The 20382-nt window shown below is 36.4% G+C and overlaps 1 protein-coding gene across 13 annotated transcripts in view; it reads left to right on the forward strand.

Annotated features, from left to right (window-relative positions):
- The window catches only part of LAMA2 (laminin subunit alpha 2), a 4753606-nt gene that overhangs the window by 3721957 nt on the left and 1011267 nt on the right, over positions 1–20382 (forward strand). For all 13 annotated transcript variants that reach the window (XM_044064325.1, XM_044064371.1, XM_044064344.1 and 10 more), the window contains one exon: positions 17861–17977. In XM_044064325.1, the coding sequence (XP_043920260.1) occupies positions 17861–17977 (117 nt within the window). The remainder of the gene's footprint in view (positions 1–17860; positions 17978–20382) is intronic.

Below are 20382 nucleotides of genomic sequence, written 5' to 3' on the forward strand. Positions count from 1 at the left end.
TCTTCAAGCTACTGGGGAATAAACTGTCAGCTGAAGTCTGTTTCTATTGGGTGACAGAAAACAAAACATTTTGACAATTACCTTTTTTTGCCAAGGATTTACTTTTCTTTGCCTGGTTTTAGTAATTTTTATTAAACCCTATCACTTCAATTTATATTACACTGTAGATTAAGTTCAAAAAATCCTTTGTAAAGACAAACATTTTAGGGAGATGAAATAGTTTCACTCATTCAAGCCATTCATCATTACTATATTTTCATGCATTATTCTGGGGGGGTAAACCAAAATGCTATTTTGCTACTAACTCATTCATAGTGGTTTGTTCTTCCCGGTGCTGCTGTATTCTCCTTAACATCAGATGTGGTACTTGACATGGTAAACTGCAGTGAGAAATGAAATGGAACATCATTAGCTTTTCATGCAACTGTGCATGCTAATTCTAAGGAATTGTTATGCCTGCTACATTTCCTTGGGCAGGGGATCAGCTATTAGAGTCATCCACAGAACTGACCAATGACCAACTTGAGATTCATTTTATTTAATTGCCTTGCATACTTTATCTAGGAATGAAAGGAATGTTTTCCTTTCTGTTGTTCTGAAATGGAGTATTTTGTGAAATGTTTCTAGTAAGTTAAAGATCTTTATGATGCACTGCATTTACTAACTATATTTCTAGCAGTTTTACTGTATCATATTGGTTAATTATGCAGTTCACATGATTATTAAAACGTGTTTATTTTCCATAAAAGTAACCACGTTTTGTTTTCAAACTGTTAGTAAGTTTGATGCCTACATGAGCTGCACATTATATTAGGCAGGAAGAAGTATAAAATGTAGTTAGTTTCCTAAGGCCTTACCTGAGTGATGTCTTGCCTTTTTCTAGCATGGCCTAATTGTAGAATCTTAAGCTCAGGCTGCAGTTTTAGTACCATCAATTAGTCAGAAGATATGGAACCTTCAAACAATGATCCCATCTTAGATTTGTCAAGGGCAGGTCATGCCTGCTCACCCTGGTGGATTTTTTGAAAAGATCACCAAAGCAATAGATGAAGGCAAAAATGGAACACACCACATACCTCTACCTGGCCAAAGTGTTTGACACAATTTCCCATTCAGGCATAGCAGAAAAGCTAAATAAACTGGGAATAAACCTCTATGTCACCACACTGTATAGCAAACTGTCTCACAGATATGACTCAAATAATCAACATAGGGGAAATTACCTCCAAAAAGAGACCAGTCACTAGTGGAGTCTTCCAGGGTTTTGTAATGGGACCTCTCCTGTTTGGCATCTCCTTTTCTAGAATACTGACTGACTAAGTTTGCAGATGACTGCAAGCTAGGATCAGTCATTGAATCCCCAAATTGCTTCCTGCAGGAAGGCTTGTCTCAAAAAAGTAGCTGTTGCCAAAATCATGGACTGAAACTAAATGGCAATCAATGCATTATTGTATCCTGTGGGAGGACAGTAACCTAACATTTGACCAACATATGTCTGTTGTAAGAATGTCCTTCTATATTGCACAACTTATAAATAAAGGGATTATGTGTAGATCTAGGAATGTCACTGCCCTCCTTTACTCAGTCCTCATTAGGCCAGTCATTGAATATAATGCCTCCTTTAGCATCTATCTGTCCAGAGACATGCAACAACTGGAATTCCCAGAGATACCTTACTAAACATATACAAAGTGTATACAACATGTCCTACAAGGACTGCCTCAAAGCCCTGTCCTTGTACTCAGTATTGAGCAGACTGATAAGAGGTGACCTGTGTCTGGCATGCAAGGTATCCTTCAACCCATTTTTGATGGATTTGCTTCACATCACCAAGTCAAATGGCATGAGAAATATTCTAGGGATTACTTATCTGTTACTCGTATTCAAATATGAATCAGCCAGCCACTTGGTATTGGTATCCATTGTCCATTAAAGAAAATGGTGAACAAGGTTTTCAGAATAGAATCTTACATTGCTGCCTTATCTTAACTCTGTTTGTAGACTGTTCACATTATTTTGCAATCATTGCCTTCCATCATACAACAGTCGTGAAACAGAATGCAAAACAGCACCTGTACTACATTATTTCTTTGCAAACAGCTTTTGGAAAAAGTTGACCCTGCCTTAGAATTCTGGCTTTATTCTGATATAGCTGATATTAAAGTATCACAAAGTTCAATCCTAACTCTGAAGACACTGTTTCTGGCAATCTGTTTGGTTATTAATAGGCTTTTTCAAAGTCAGAGACTTGGATCTAGAACTGCAAGAGATGTGCTGCTACTGGCAAACACGGCATATGGTATATTGTTTCTTAATCAAAGAGAATATACTCCAAACTGAATTATATATGAATGTGGACTGGTCAGTTCTTAAAATTAGTTTGCAGTAAACAACCTACAACTGTTAATAATCTTCTTTTGGATGTTATAACACAACTTTGTAACTATACACACAAACACACACACACACACACACATATATATATATATATATATATATATATATATATATATATAAAATATATATATTAGTTATATATATAAATTGTATATATATATATATATATATATATATATATATATATATATATATATGGTTCTACTGCTTTTCATCGAATACCACGTATTCGAAAAAGAGCAGTAGACTGCTCAGTTACACAAAAGTGCACTTAATCGAAAGTGCACTTTTGCAAACTCAGCTTCTATGAACGGATTGCATAACAGTGGAAGACAGCAGGAAAACATGCTATGTCCTCCACTGTGGTGCGGTAGTTACGGAGTTTAGTGTTAGGGCGCGGGTCATGGTAAGGGGATAGCTAGTAGGGCTATCTCCTTACCATGACCCGCGCCCTAACTCTAAGATCTGTGACTACCGCACCACAGTGGAGGATGTCCTCCACTGTGGTGCAATAGTCATGGACCTTAGGGTTAGGGCACGGGTCATGGTAAGGGGATAGCTCTACTAGCTATCCCCTCACCATGACCCGCACCCTAACCCTAAGGTCCGTAACTACTACACTAAAGTCAGTAGTAGCCTGTTCGCTGAAGCAGGTTTCGCGAAAGTGCACTTTCGATTAAGTGCACTTTCGCGTAACCCAGGGTCTACTATGTGAGTTCGAAGAAGTGTATTTTTGAACTTATACAGTAGACCCATATATATATATATATATATATATATATATATATATATATATATATATATATATAGGCTCTGTACTAGTCGAACTTTCCCAGCCAACAAATGTTAAATAAAATAAATAAATAAATATATATATATATATATATATATATATATATATATATATATATATATATAAATGTATGGGTCTACTTCACAAGATTGAAGACCCATATAATTGACTTTCAGAACTTTGATCATCTGGTCTTCGACCATATGATGTTCGATGTATCAAAACTTCAATCATTTGAAATAAACCCATATATATAAAATGCCAGAAAAATCTCTGCGGTGACATGAAGAGGGCTGTGCACAAGAGATGTCCTTGCAATCTGACAGATTTGAAGTGCTTTTGCAAGGAAGAGTGGGCAAATATTCTCAAGTCATGATGTGTCATGCTGATAGACTTCTACGCAGGAAGACTGAATGCTGTAATTAAATAAAAAGGTACTTCAACAAAGTATTAGTTTAAGGGTGTGCACACTTATGCAATTAGTGTGTTGTACTTTTTTTTATTTTTTATATTTTTTTCCCCTAACAGATTTGTTGTTTTTCAATCGAATTGCACAGGCTGTAGGTCACATTAAAGGTGAGAAAAGTTTTGAAAGGATTTATTGTGGTTAAATTTTTTTATATCACAAAAACCTGGCATTTTAATAAGGGTGTGTAAACATTTTATATCCACTGTATATATAAGATGAAAGACCCATATAATCGACTTTCATAAGAACGAGATCACATCACTGAAACTCCAGATAACTGAAAGCTTACAACCACGAAACCCGGATCATCGAACTGTACAAGTGGGCAGACATCCGATCATCACTTAAATGCAGAGTTCTTCAGTGAAACAATGCCCACAGCAAATAACTATCACCAGTTTGAATTGGAGATCGCTGTACAGTGAGGATCAGGAAATTTACCCTTTTCTCACTGTAGTGCCATCTTGGAGTGGGTATATATAATTTATGGGGGTGTGGAGGGCAGGTGGGCTTGCCCCCCCTGCAAAACCAGTGATAGTTATTTGCTGTAGGCAGTGTTTTCTTGTAGAACTGTGCCTTTATGTGACGATAGGACATCTGCTCACTTGTACAGTTGTACACACACACACACATACACTCACACACACACACACATACACTCACACACACACACACACACATACACACACACACACACACACACACACATATATATATATATATATATATATATATATATATATATAGATAGATATGTATTTAGATAGATATGACATAACAAGGGTGGTACAGTGGCACAGCAGATAGTATTGTCACCTCATACCAAGAGGATCCCTAGTTTTATTCTTGGCTGGGGCCCTTCTGTGCAGAACCTGCATGTCCTCTCTCTGTTCATGTGGATTTCCTGTGGCTGCTCTGGTTTCCTGCCACATTCCACAGACATATAGCAGGTGGATTGGACACTCTGATTGGCCATAGATGTGTGTGTGCATGTGAGTGTGCAGTGCGGAAAAGCAGCTGTGGCAGGGCTAGCCACCTGGTGGTACAAACTTTTGTAGATTTATGAATAGGTCACAACACTGCCCAGCTGTGAAATAGCCATACAATTCTTTAACAAACAGCTCCCTCTTCATATGAAGTATTGTCCTCAAAATACAAGGGGGTATAAGGACAAGTTGGCACCATGGCTAATTGTAGATCATTTCGGCATTTGGGAAACATAACACACCTGTAAAATTTTATAAAAAAAAAAAATGATAGTCAATTTGACTTACAGTAAGTTTTCTGTATTTGTAGTCACCCAAAATGCATTCTGGGGAAGGTTATGACACAGCTCATGAAGCATAGACAGTTTTCCTTATCTAGAAGCTTTAGAGACTAAGGAAGAAGTTAGACAGCATCTCCATGGGTCCAAGCTACATCCCTGAATATTGACAGAGAATACTGAGTTACCAAAGTCAACACTGATGCCGTTATGGATTGTTTTATGGATTGTTTTGCAACTCAGAATTGTAACACTGAATCCTCAATGCCCTTGACCAAAAAGAACTTTTCAGGATATGCTTCATTTTCCTCATAGAGTTCATTGTGATATGGTTTATCTCTTTAAAATTAATAAATGGTATATAGACATCCATGGATGTAGTCAGTTGGACACACATATGACTTCTCAAATGTTATAAAATATGATATTTCATTGCAGAAACATTAGCTTTACAACATCGACTCTATACCTATTGCATGGACTTTAATTACATGTAATGAAATTTGGAAGACCACCTATGCTCCCATTCCGCAAACAGGGCACTAAAATCAAATCAGTGTGAAGCTTTATTGGCATTTCTTTGCAATATTCATTTATGAGAATATTAGGAATGCACTTAAAGCCCTTTGTTGGGTAATATGTAATGTGACTTTTTTATAAGAAGGCAAGCACAGTTACTGTGGTAATTTCACTGACAATACGCCATTCATTAATCAGTGAAAGTTGATGTCATGTTTGCCTGGTTAATAAAAATTCATTATACTTAATAAAAGATAAAGTGATCAAACATTAAGAATACCTCTTGAAACTGGATACGTCAAACAAAATGCAGTTACCAAATCAATGAACCCAAAAAAAAAAATAATGATGTTCCATGTATAAGGTCAAAAAAGGCAGAAAACATAACAACAGTGGGCCAAAATGCACTGGCAGACATGGGAGAAAATTTGCCACAGATAAAAGTAGCAGTATAAGCAGGTGCCCCTGTAGTGATTAAGTATTAGTCTGTTTTTTTTTTCCTAGGTGACTGTCTCTCTGTGCATGACAGTTATCAAGCCCTGAAATTTTAGGCTTGATCCTATCTATTGCATCTCCATAGTAGAGTCCCCATCAAAGAGGGAACAGCCAGCCGTTGAGGATGCCATGCAGGCAGCCATGGAGGGCATTTGTTCCCATGTCAACATCTCCTGATACAGGCTGTGACTGTGATTTAATAACCATTAACCCTAACCCAGCGGAAGACTTAGTAAACACCAACAGCATCACCAAACACTGTGGAAAGGTAGACTAAAATAAAATACGGCAAGCCAGCTTCCAAAGAAAGACAGTGTAGGATTTGTTATTCTCTAGCACCTTGGCACAGCAGTACCTTCAACAGAGTAAAAAATCACCACCAAATCACATCTTTTATTCAATCAAATAACCACTCAGTACACTTAACAAATCATTCAATTAAACAATATAAAATCATATTAAAACTTTCCAACTACATCCCATGTTAATCCCCATGGGGACTAAAGTGCCATACTTTAAAATGAAAAGAGCTTCTTTATACAGAAGCTTCTTTTTAACATCAACAAATTCATTATATTTTTCTCCCCTTTCTAAAATTGTAATCTGTAAACCTTTTGGATCACCATTTTGATGTTTCAAAACATGTTGTGCCAAAGGGCTTTCAAGTTGACCATTCTTTATATCTCTAATATGTTTCAGTAAATGCAACTTGAAAGTCCTCTTGCTTTTCTCTGTGTAAAACATATCACATGGATATTTCAAAGCATAAACTATACATTCTGTATTACAATAAAATCTATTCAATACATTAAATCTTTGTCCACTTATATACTCAAAAGTACACACTATATAGCTACACAAAATATATTTACCACAGGGGTAGGTTCCCCTTTGTACAGGAACCTTATACATTTTAGGAAACCATGCTTCAGAATGAGCTACTATCACCTGCCAAGTAGTGCCGATCCTGTATCCCTCACTTTTTTGTGCATTTTCATTGCCTGCAGGCCTCCACTTGCTGGTGATGGAACATCAGCACAGGGCCACTACCACCATCTCTGAGATGGCTGAGCTAGTATCAAACATTCAATCCAGTCTTCACCTGCCTGGCTTTTCCAATGCCTTAGCTGCTGCGTGAACTCATGCTGTCTGGATAATAGTCATGTTTTTTCCCCTCTGTTCCATACAGCCAAGCAGGTATTAGGTTATACTTAACCTGGAAGAAGCAAAGGTAGATATAAAATGTAAAGAGAGAATACCTACAGAAAAAAGCCAACCTGAATGGTTAAAACTTTTACAATAAACAAGTCTTAATCAGCATACTCAGAGCAGTCCCAGGTTCAGTTATCTTGCAAAACTTCCCAAATTATAGACAAATCAATCCCTATTAAAGACCTAAACACACAGAAAATATCAGCTGAGCTCATTTCATGACAAATCTACTGTACATTCAAACTCAGATTGATATTTTAATAACCACATAAAGACAATTCTTCATAAATAATTTGCATTTAAGTGATTCTGTTTATTAGCATTATAATAATTTAAATAAAAAATGCAAGTCTGTAAAAGGAGAGAAGTGTAAAATTGTAGAAGGGAGGAAATGTAGAAAATAACAATAAAAAGGAATGATGAGTATAGAAAAGGTGATAGCAAAGTAATGTGAGTTTTTGCAGAAGCCAGAATGCAACATTCTATCCTCAGCAGTCAATAAAAGTAAAATTTATCAAAATAAAAAAGGCCAGAAGTCCAACATCCAACAATTTAATAAGGCATACACAGTAAAACAATAGAAACAGAAAATGTATTGTGAAAGAGTATTGCTACTTGAAAGCTTTGCTGTTTCTATTGTTTTACTGTGTATGCTTTATCAAATCATTGGATGTCGGACTTCTGTTTTTTTTTTACTTTGAATTTTTTGCCGGTTTGCCTGGGAGTCCTTTACACCACTGGAGAATTATTGTGATTGAACAGTCAATAAAAGTACAAAGGTGAGGGGAATCTTCCATAGCTCAACTATTAGGAAAAGGAAAAACACTTTTCTGGGAAAGAAAATGAAATAGAGATATTTAAAAGTCAAAGGGAGACACAATACTAGAGCAGAAGGTGTATTTAGGTTGGGTAAGATTGGTCATTCTGATGTGGCCATGATGATTAGAGCTGTCCGTAAATCAAGTGTGGAGAAAGAAGATGTTCTTGTATGGCCCTTAGGTGCTGTGTATTTCCTGCTCCTGTTCCACCTGCTCAAGTCTGCTATCTTCTACACTAACACAGCCTTCAGTATAATAACTAGCTACCTTGAGGCAATCATTACCATTTTTGCATTACAAAGAGTTAACTTCCAGAAAAATATAACAATGCTGCCCTTTTTTCACACTATGAGAAGAAAGAGAAGACAAGGAGGGGTGCCAGGAAGCTGTACTTGTGTAATACCATAATTTATTAGAGAAATTAGTTTTAGTATATATCTTCAATGGATTGTGTTTCTCTTCTTAATTCATTTTTTATGATAATTGTGGCTAGAAATAGCTTCAGGTTTAATTGTGAGCACAAGGGTTTCCCTGAATGAAGGAAGGAACATTTTTGTTAAGTGTTTGAGGTTGGTCTTGAAAAACAACCTTTGTGGATATAGTACCTCACTTGTAGATTTGGTGCTGTAAATGTTGCCAATTATATGTTGAAGAAATCTTGGTTGTGTTTTCTGACTGTTGAATCCAAGTGGCCAGAACATATGTTAAAGACAGTTAGTAGCTCAGTTGTATTGTCACTTAGGATAATAAGAAATGCTGACAGAATAATAAGACTCTATAAAGCTGCAAATCAAAGATCTGCCTTACTAACCATTCTGGTTGTGTTTCTAGAAGAAGAGGAAGCCACTAAATTACATGAACTATTTGCTATTGCAGAGTCTGGATGAAAGGCACATCCATTATTTATGATCCCTTTCTTAAGAATTACTCAGTGTTTCCAGGCAACAGTCATGGTGTAAGGCTTGGTGATAGTGTTCTTTTACAAATTTTCAAAGATACTAACCTTTCCTTTACATTACTCTGCAGTAACAAAGCAGACTCGGGCACTAAACCCATTCTTTAATAATACAAATTGCTGTCAGGGGATGTACAAAGATTCATATAGCAGTCATCTGTATTCCTCTACTATATTCAGTCTATTAGAAACAACTATAAACAAGATATAATATTACCAAGCATCATAAATTTATCATAATGGCTGATCTAAAGTTAGACGTGAATGCTGCCACAATCTCATTTGCAAACACCAATCTGCCTTCACAGTCTAACCCAACTTATTACTGAAAGTACCAGGACTAAGCCCCACTCTAATAGCATCATTTTGCCTTGCAATGTTATTGCTAGCATACCTGACAATTTTCATGAACTGTGTGTTGTCCCAAACTATGTAACTGACTCCTGCTCATACTTACTCATTGGTCTTTTAAATGTTATAAAGCTAAACCTTCATAGTAATAACCAGGTCAGTCTTTGACGCATCTGCAATTTCACTCTCATCAGTTAGAACTTTTGGACTGGAACTCTGTTCTTCAATGTACTGACCCCATTTCCACTCTCTTCATATTCTGTAATCTTATTACCCTTGTACAGGATAACCCCCCCCCCAAAAAAAAAGTAATTGTTCAGGGACATTGTACCCCATACTTTACCTTCAGTTTTAAGTAGCTAAGAAAAACATTTGATAAAACTTGTATGGATGGACAAAGTACCCTTCCAGCAAACAAAAATGCAAACAATATTAGCAGTTAAAACATGACACTGATTTAAATAAACTGTAGTAAAGCAGAGCATGCCAATTTGTTGCATACCACTCACATGGGTCAACCAAAACAATTTTGGAAAGCCGACAAAACCCTCAGCACACACAAAATATCACCCCTTGACAACTAAAAGAAAATATCAACAATCCTCCTCTCTTTGCTCACCATATTTTTTAAACCCCACCTCTTCTTGTCATCCTATGTCTCCTCTTCATAATATCCTTAACTATCCCCTATCCTTTTTCAAATGTATAAGTATATTACAGGTTGAAAATCTGGTTGACAATTTTGATGCAGAGTGTAACCCTGATTTTCACACAACACGCCGAAAATATTTAAGTTGGCCAGATATTATCTTAGCAAGCCCCTTGCCATATTCTCAACCTCACACTTACCACTAAAGTCGTTCCTCATAGCTCCAAATATGCATTAGTTACTCCACTTGCCAAGTGCTCCTTCCCTTCTCTTCCCTACTTCACCTAATAACTACTGTCCAATTGATAATCTCTGTCCCACTGTAAACATTCTGGAAAAAAATAATTGTGTGTGATCAGATCCTTGACTACATTATAAATTTCTATAAAGTATGACATCCTGCCAGATAGGCAGCGTGGCTTCAGAGATAATTTTAGCACACTAATTGCTGTTGGTACACATATGCAATAAATACATTTTCTGAACAAATTCTTGTAGGATACAAGCATTGCCAACATCCTAGACAATAAACAAGCTTTTGAAACTGCATACTGCGTAACCCTATTGCACAGCCTGTAAGATACTAGATTTTTTTCTGAGGTTCTCTAGGTCAGTTCTTGGCTAGGGTGCCTTCCTCGCAGAGTCTGCATGATCTCCTTGTGTTCACAATGGTTTTCATGACTGTAACTGGCAAATGGCATTTTAGCAGAAAGCTCCAGCTTATCAGTTAGTGTATGAACTGGGCCCCTTGTAGGATATAAGGTCATTCAAGGAGGCACTCAGGATGTATCTTCTGAATTGCAGTTTGTTTAATAGTGTCCCTTAATAAAAAAAAAAAAAAAAATATATATATATATATATATATATATATAAATATAAATTGTGTGTGTGTGTGTGTGTGTGTGTGTGTGTGTGTGGGTCCACTCAAAATAATCTTAATCTTATCCTAAGTCGAAATATTGAAATCTATTTTTACAAGCAAATTTTCAAGTCTTCATTTTAACCATTTTAACTTAAGAGAGAGAGACTGACATTCTAATAGTTTGCATTATTCTTTTTATGTTGGAAAAACTGGCTTAGTCTGACAAATATGTCGTTGTTTGTGTTCACCACATTAGTCAGTATATGTATTAATTCTCAAAAATATTTTCAAGATTTATAACAAAAACTCTGGATTATTTAAAAATCCAGAAGTTAATAATTATTTTGATTGTTACATGACTAAGAGTCTTGTTTATTAGTCTCCCTTTCATGTTCAAGCAAATGTACTGATTTATAAACATTGTAATATTTTATTGATACTCTAAACATCATTCTTGTTTACATTAATTGCCTAATATTTTTATTTTAAAGTCGCTCAGAATTTTCAAGAAACATAAAGTAAATTACATTAAATACCCTTTGCTGTTTTACAAAAACTCAAAAAGGAGTGTTATTGAAGCACTGCTCATCACAAACTGCATTTTCTCAATGAACAACTTTTGTACATACTGTGTCCTTTTTTCTTCTTAATGAGTTAATATTTGTGTTTTAAAATATGAAGATACTTTGTAGGCCTTTCTTCATGAAATTACAATCACACAAAGATATGTAGCGGTGAAGTGCTAGCAGTGTCAATGGCACAACAGCTGACACACTCAGCTTTGATGCAGGATGTGGGTTCTTTTCCCACACCAGACAGATCAATTGCTGACACTGCAGTACAGCGTAAATGGGGCGTTGCACTGCTGAGTGTGCCACCCCTCGAGTGAGGCATTAAAATGAGATCCCAGCTGCTTGAGTGGGTGGTAGATCAGGTGAAAGTAAAAATCCCACTGCAAATATCAAAAAGAGTAGCCCTGATGCCCTTGCCAAAATTCCCCTGGTAGTATAAATATCACATTGGGTCTCCCCTGGAAGGAGGCTAATAGCCTAGTGGGACGAACCTGGTCTACAAATGATAAATAAATAAAATTCTATAAGCATGAGTATGCTCAATAACACATTGGCAAGAATATGCATCTAATATTTTTTTTAAGTCTGAAGTTATTTGAATTTGAATACTTTCCCTTGCTTTTTCGCATCTAACAAGATAGCATGTTTACTCTTCTGAAGCTTACTTTAAAATGAAATGAAATTAATTGTATTAATAATGACTACCAGAGTGCGAACGGAAGATTCTGCTGAGAATTTTGGTAGGCAGAGATGTTCCTTATCAAGTGGTTCTATGACCCCTCATTGTTGTGCTGCTGTATTACTACCTATCAGTCAGAACACACTGGAAGAATATGACATATTCTTACTAAATCTGTGGTGGGTTTGGCTTTATTACCCCAGCTGATGCCACCAGTTAATATGTGGGAGCACAAGCTTGAAACCACAACTTTGCTACTAAATAATTGGTCAGGAGCAGGGGGTACAATATTTAAATTTGCTTTGCTGTCCTAAATAAAAGTGGTATATGTGAGTAGTTTGGCTTTAAGACTTTATAGCAAATGGTACTGCTGCCTTGGGATATGACCCTAATGAACTACATCAAAATAAGGGATATACTAAACAGCTGCAGGGAGGGGTAATGAGCACTTGTTTCACAAAACCTCAGCTAGCTCATACAAAGCCCAGTGCTTTATAATGCTAGCTTATCAACAGCAGCTTTAAGTTAGATAAATCTATATTTACCAGCAGTGAGTGATAATATATTTTAGTGCCACAGCCCTTTCTTCTTCCTACAGTAGTGCACTGCCACCAGCCAAACCAATCTGGATTGCTAAGATTGCAATTATTGCACACACTTAGAAATGAATCAGCTCTTCTCAAGTGTCTTACAATATCTTAAGTAAGCAGTCTTTCTCTCTTGGAAAGTAGATGTTAGTCATTAATATTCATCAAGTTTCCTTTCTATATTTGGATACATTGGTGACTAGGAGAGACAGCAAGTTCCATTCTAGAATTTATAGAAAGGAAACTTTTACAAATTCGTATTTGGATTACGAAAGCTGTCATCCAACAAAAACTAAGATTAACATATTTAAAGGCCAATGTATTAGGGCCCTGAGAATGACTACATCCCTAGAAGAAGTTAATCAGGAAATACAGTATATTATGTCTTTATTTAAGGAAAGGGGCTACAGTACTAAAATGATGAAAATGATTAGTATAGAACTTATGCAAAGATGGGATACTAATCTATCCCCGTTATTGGGAACCAACAATCAGGAATCTATGGCCAGTACTACAGACACAAAAGGAAACATGTCTAGAAACAGTTTAGGTAGGGCATGCATAGTGGAATTTAGTCCCTATAGTAATGAAGTTAAATGCATATTAAATAAATATTGGTACACTTTATTAACTAATGATGCAATGATTGAAATTCTGGGTATAAAGCCGAATTTTGTATATAAAATGGCATCTAATTTAAAAAACTCATTAGAAAAAGGTAATAGTGAAGAAAAATATAATGGTGGTGACAAAAACATCTACACCAGGAAATGTGGTAATTGTAACCAGTGTAGTTATATGTTACAGGATAGTGAGATAAAACTGTTCAATTACAATAGAACAAAGATTTTCTTTAAGAAAGGTAACTGTAACAGTAAATTCTTGGTGTATATGGCAAAATGCATAGCATGTTCTTCATATTATATAGGCAAAACTGAGCAGAAGTTCAAGAAAAGAATTTATGCTCACATGTATTGTATCAAGAAAATGGATGAAAAAAATGCCTTGGCAAAGCATGTCATGAATAAAGGGATAGAGCACCAATTTAGATTTGGTATTTTAGAGATTGTTAAACCTAATCCCAGGGGGGGTAATATAAGGATTTTTTTGTCATTTAAGGAATGTTATTGGCAAATATTAACAGATGCCACTACCCCTCCTGGTTTAAATGAAAGCATATCCATGAAAAGTATACTAGAATATACTTAGAGTACTTAGTGTACTGTACAATATTGTATTTTATTAACATCAAATAGTGTAAGGCTTAACTATAGTTTATGGTTTTTAAAAATTGATTCTTATTTTTGTGATTTTTATCCTTGTGAATATGTTTTCATTTGTATGAATATGTGCATGTCACTTTAATTTTAGGTAGCAATTAGAATTGGCGCCAAAATGAAATAGTATTTAAGTAATTGAATGTCAACTTTAAAATGTTCTGATGAAGCCTACGGTTTGAGTAGGTGAAAGCGCTTAACGTGGATTGTGCAATAAATTCTGTGACTTTTATTTGGGCTATCTGACCTGGTTCTTCTGTGACTACAAGGAATTTTTACCACTATTGAGTTTCGCATCTCTGGCGTTTGGGCAGGAGGTATATACGCCGATTGTTCAGTAAATATATCAACTTTGACAATCCTCTACAGTGGGGAAAAGGGCAAATTCCTAATGATGGCCTACTGGTTACCTACCTTGGGAAAAGTTTTAGTTTAACGATCATTCAAGGACGTTAGGTTTCAATTAAAATGGGGGAATGAACAGGTGATTGCTGAATGATAATGTCATATTTATTTTATTTAATTTTATTTAACATTTGTTAACCAGGAAAGTCCAACTTGGAATGAGCCAATTTTCAGCTGAGGCCAGGGGAGGAATGCTCCATTAGCATGTCTTTGTAAAGTGGGAGGAAACCGGAGCACCAGGAGGAAACCCATACAAACACAGGGAGGACATGCAAACTCTGCACAGAAGGCACCCCAGCTGAAATTGCGCAAACCTTAGATAAACGAACACCCAGAACACTGAAAAAGAAACAAAACAAACTCTGGGTAAGGAACCACATGTCCAGAACAACAAAAAACTGTAAACCAAAGCAAATTAAACCCACCCATATGGGGGGCTTTGGCCTCGCCCACCTCTCTATGTGGGGGGCTGTGCCCTCCACATCCCTCTAACTAAATATGCCAACTCCAAGATCACACTACAGTGGGGAAAGGGCAAAGTTCCCCATGAAGGGCAAGTGGTTACTAACCGGCAGTTTGTTCATTAGTGTTTTGGGTGTTCATTCATGTGAGGTTTCTGCAGTTTTGTCTCGGTCTTGTGGGATTCAAAATTCGGCTTTTCAGTCTTATCAGGTAGACCCATATATATATATATATATATATATATATATATATATATATATATATATACACACATATATATACACACAAATATATATATATATATATATATATAGATATTTGTATATCCTGCTCCCTAAAGTTAAAACCTCCCTCACACTCCCTATCCCTAAACTCCTGTTCTGCTCCCAAACTGTAAAACACCCATTTCACTCTAACCTCCAAAACCCTTTTCTTACTGTCTAACCCTAACCCTAAACCCCCCTCCTGCTTCCTAAACCTAAATCTTTTTCCCCTCCCTTCCCTAAGCTACACACCCACCTCCCTTATTTTCTATGTCTAGATCCACCACACTTACAACTCTTGAGCTTGAGGAATGTGTTCTGGTAAAGTGTGGCAGCTGTTTGCCTGAACTCATATTCGAGTTTGAGTATTTGTAGCAACATGAATGAGCTATTAGACACTTGAGTCCCTGACTTCAAGACAGTGATCTTCCAGGACTTGGCACTTGAGTGCTTGTAATAGAACTATATATATATATATATATATATATATATATATATCTCACACACGCATACACACACACACACACACACACACACACATTAATTAAGCAACCAACCAGGCAACCACAAGCTTCTTAAAATGAGTAAATAAAATTCTTTACATAAGTGAAACAAGCAGTACTGGTGTAGAATTAGCTATAATGACAGATACTTGATTACAGAGAGAGATACAAAATGATAGGTTTTAACCATGCAGATGATATTTAGAAAAACACTGATCAGCTGACTAACTCTGATCATTGAGTTGACCGAAGCTAACAGGATTCTCTCTACCTTGATTTTTAAGATACTTTATTAACTACCAAGTGCTACTTACTGCCAATATCCATGAACATGAATTCACTTATTCTGGTGGCAGGTTGGTACAGCTTTTCTTTTTAGTCTATGAAAACAGTTGACTAAACCCTATGCAGTTGTCCCAATACTGAGCTTCGGTTAAAATTCCAGCTATCAATTAGTGAGAGAATGATTGATGGACTGAATTCACACAAATTAGTCTTTTATCCTGAAGAGCCCTGTGAAAGTCATTTGGAATGAGACACCAGTAGTTAGTATTTAGTTAGAGCAGTCCTTTCAAAGGCCCCCCCCCCCCTTTCAAGGAATGAATGGTACTTAACTTCTTTGCTAATCACAATTCAAATACAAGCAGGGAACATCCTGGAAAGTTCAAGTAGCTGTTAAGCAAACATGCCCTGAGTGAGTTTTTACAGAATCAACAATTCAGTAAATCAGAAAACAAAACATATTTTCTACACTGTTACTTTCCTGTAAGTTTGTATAATATTGAAGAAAACTTTTCCCTCTTATCTGAGGTTATGTGACTTTAGAACTGTAGCAAAAATGGGTGGTGCAGGTGGTTCGGACCTTCAAATGTTGGATGCAGAGTGGGCTGTCCCATGAAGAAATAATGATATAGTGTCTTTGACTACATTTTTTAAGCCATTGAAATGATCTAGTGAGAAGCTTTTGTTAATGCATGATTCAGTAGTGTCAGGGTTCATTGGTTCCCTTGAATCTTAAATTGTTCTTGGGTGTGTGTTTCACTGAACTATACAGATCTACGGCTGGCTTTTGTCTTGCACCTTTTACTTTTCAGTGTAGCTTGCAGCCCTTTAAACAGAAGTCAGTGCTTTGCTTATATAATTCATTATGTTTAAAAATATATATATTTTCATAGACTTGATCAAAGGTGTGTTCTTCTATTATATCAGCAGAAGCATAGCTGGCTCATTTGGAGCTCTGTGGCATTCCCATGAACTGGTGCCCCAACCACTCAACCCTTCAAGTAAAGAGAAAAAAAAAAAAGATTTCTGCAAAATTTGCAGGATGCTTTCTACAGACAGTATGACAATCCTCAAACCCCCCCCCCCGATCTTCAAGTGAATAAATAAATAAATAATAAATGAAAGAATTAATAATATCTGTTCCTTCTACAGGCACAGTGACTATGTGGCCAGATGCATGACCCCTTTAAGAGCACTATGGCACTCAGGTTTTAGTTTAAACAAACAAAAAGTAAACCAAAAAATTTTTTGCAATCTGCTTGCTACAACTGTAATAAGTAGTTGGTTCAGTTTATACCCTGCATGGAGCACTGCAGTGCTCAGGTTTTAGTTAACATTTTTTTTTTTATTTTTAAACTGTAGAAAACTACTTGCTACAATGTAGTTGCTACAGTTTAAACCACACACAAAGTGCTACAGCACTTAGGTTTGAACACAAGTGTAATACTGGCTTTTAAAACAATTGGGATGATAGCTGGGCAATCTTGCCCCCTAATACTTTGTGCCCGTGGCAGTTACCCCTCTTACTCCATCTTAGCTATGCTGTACATCAGTATGGCTGTATTTAGAAATCAGTTTTTAAAGTACCTTTTAAATGCTCACTGATAGTTCAATGTGTATATTTAAAGCTGTCTGCATTCTAATGTTCATAGGTAAGTAAAAGACTATCAGCCTGCAGGCCATTACATGCCTAGCCAAAAACACCTGTTCAAATGTTTCCTCCACCTCAAGAAGGATAAGACAAGATAGAATGGGGAGAATCTGAGACTACTCATAAAATTATAGAGGTTTACCTTGAAGGTGGCAAGGGTGCTACTCTGCTTGACATGTCAGTGGAAGTTTGCCCCAGTGTTGAAGAATTTATTGGTATATGAATATTTTACAACATGTTTTATCTGTTGATGAAGAAAGAATAAAGAATTAAAGCTGTACTGAACTATGTTTAAAAATAGTAGTGACAAGCATACATGTATATTCGGTGCATTCAAGACTGGGTGTTGTTTATGCTTTTGTGTTCCTGTTTTGAAGGCATGTTTTGTATTGCAGACAATGAAGAACACTTGGATGATTTGCAAACCAGGTTAGGAAATGCAGATTCAAAGAATAAGGATCTTATGAGATCAATAAACGACACCCTGAAGATGCTGCACAGCATTCCTAATGGTAAGTACCCCCTTAAAGTCACTGCCCTTCATGTTGGGCCGTTTTGTTTTCATTTCTCTTTAAAAAGAAATTTGTTGGTATGGTACTGACAATGTAGTTGACAGAGCATCACCATTCTTCACTGCATTGTGTACCTAGAAAATATTTTTTTCTTAAATGAAGCAAATATTCTTCAGTATGAACCTTTTCTATTCTGAATGCTTTACCTGATTCCTTTCTTTGTTGTGTTCTAATTGGAAATGGCTTTTTTTTGGTTATTTTTCATGTACTATTTATTTCACTTTATACACATCATTATCTATATAGATACAGATATACATAGAGAGAGAGAGGCAAAATATGTTGTAGAATATATTTCATTTTATACACACATACATATAACTTTCATTACTGTGTCTTGAAATCCAGTGTTTCTTAGACTGTATACTTGATTCACAAGACTTAGCATTTTGTGGTATTTTATGAGTATTAAATAAAAGCATAACTTGTCATGCAATTATACTTGCATTGAGAACTGAGACAAACTGGTCTAAAGTGCAGATAAATATCAAAAATTGTATGTTTACAAAGGTAAGATATATGCAGGTATTTGCCTTAATCTATTAAATACATTATTTTTGTTGATTTAATGGTATATATTATTGCATGCAGTTAACTGGAGTGTGTTAATCATGGTATGCATAAGTGAAGGTTAAACCATGAAGTTTTATTTAACTTTGCTATATGTGGATGTAATGTATTCCTTTTGAAGATACTTCTTTATGCAATTATATCAACTGGGTTGCTGTTCCTTAATATTTGGATGTCAGGGAGACTTGCCCCTGTTAAAACTCTTCTATAAAATATAAGCCATTGTACAATGATTCAAACTAGCACAGAGAGATGAAGCTTGAGTATAATTCCTTATTCCATGCTTTTAGACGTCCTCATCACAGAGCTGAAGCATGGCTTAAGAATGAGAGCAGCGTTTGTCATTTTCAGCTTTTCTGTCACATCGAATAGTTGGTAATCTCCCTCTGCCAGTCCCTACCATATAACTTACAGAGTTGCAGGTAGAATTTTGAATTTTATTTTGATCTTCTTATATTGATATTAGACTTTTTTCCTAATTTGTAAGTTTTACTTAGCAGCGGTGGTGCAGCGGTAGCATTTTCGCCTCACAGCAAGAGGTTCTCCCATTTGATTCTTGGCTGGAGCACCTTCTGTGTGGAGTCTGCATGTCCTCCCCGCAGTCGAGTGGCATTCGAAAGACATGCGAATGGGCATGCCTTCATTGAAGTATTGGCATCAGGCTGGCACCTCGGCACCATAAAAATCTACTGCCAATCATTAGCAGAACAGAGTTCCGCTGTGGCGACCCCTAACTGGGAAAAGCCGAAAGAAGAACTCAGCAAATTTCTAAACTTCATGTTATCCCTAGAAAAACTGAAAAACAGTCAGTGCTAACTAAATACCACTTGCCCTGCCTCTTTTGCTTGATGGACAGTGTCAATATTTCCTCCTGTAAACCCTTTGCTACTTTCAAAAACAAAAATTGTAAAAAGAAATTGAAAGTTCTGCCAGATGGAACAACACCTAAAACCCTTTTTGAACATAAAAACATTGCTGACATAGTACAATGAAAGTGTCACCTAAAAGAAGTCTTGGGAAAACAGGAAAACTGAGGAACATCTTGTTTCAGAATCTGTAGTCAGAACATGTAGCTTCATGTCCAATTAGTCCCAGAAAGGACTAGCTGACACCTTGACTCACAGCTTACAATTAGTGTGCGGCTTGTCCTATCCCTTTTACAAGCAAACAGGGGTATCTTGACCAGATTACCAACCAGACATTTAATGAAATGAGCAAGGTGTTCATTCTAAAATCCAATTCCAGTGTTTTAAAGTTCCTGTTGTGGATGTCTTTCACTAATTCATTCTGTGTGATCAGATGCATTTTTCCCCACCTCATGCAGTCATCCTGGTGCAGGAGGTATTTGAGGGCTCAGTTCTACTTAGCTTATCTGGCTTCCATCTTCATCAATGGGAATAATTTTCTTTTATTAGTATTAGGTTCATAGGTGAATACTAGGCTAACTGCCTGGAAGGGCAATTTTTTAGCCTAGCCAGTAATGTGAGGTCAGAATCAAACCCTCTACCCTGTGTCTATAAGATAAAGAGGGCAGATGCTGAAAGGCTGTGTCTCAGACTATGCCAGCTTTGAAAACCATAGATTAACCATTAAATATGTTGTTGGCTGGAATGGGATAAGCCCAGGTATAATGCAGGTTCTCTGTTGGGTACTGTTCCTCCATGAAAATGAGAAGGAAACACTCCATGTGAAGTTGTTCAATCTCGCCGTTCATTCATTACTGATGGGGTTCAGAGCTGATCCTTGACTCCGACATGGATGACTAGCAAGCTCAA

Source organism: Protopterus annectens, chromosome 1.part0 (assembly GCF_019279795.1).
Source record: "Protopterus annectens isolate FY-2018-M chromosome 1.part0, PAN1.0, whole genome shotgun sequence".
Taxonomy (NCBI): domain Eukaryota; kingdom Metazoa; phylum Chordata; order Ceratodontiformes; family Protopteridae; genus Protopterus; species Protopterus annectens.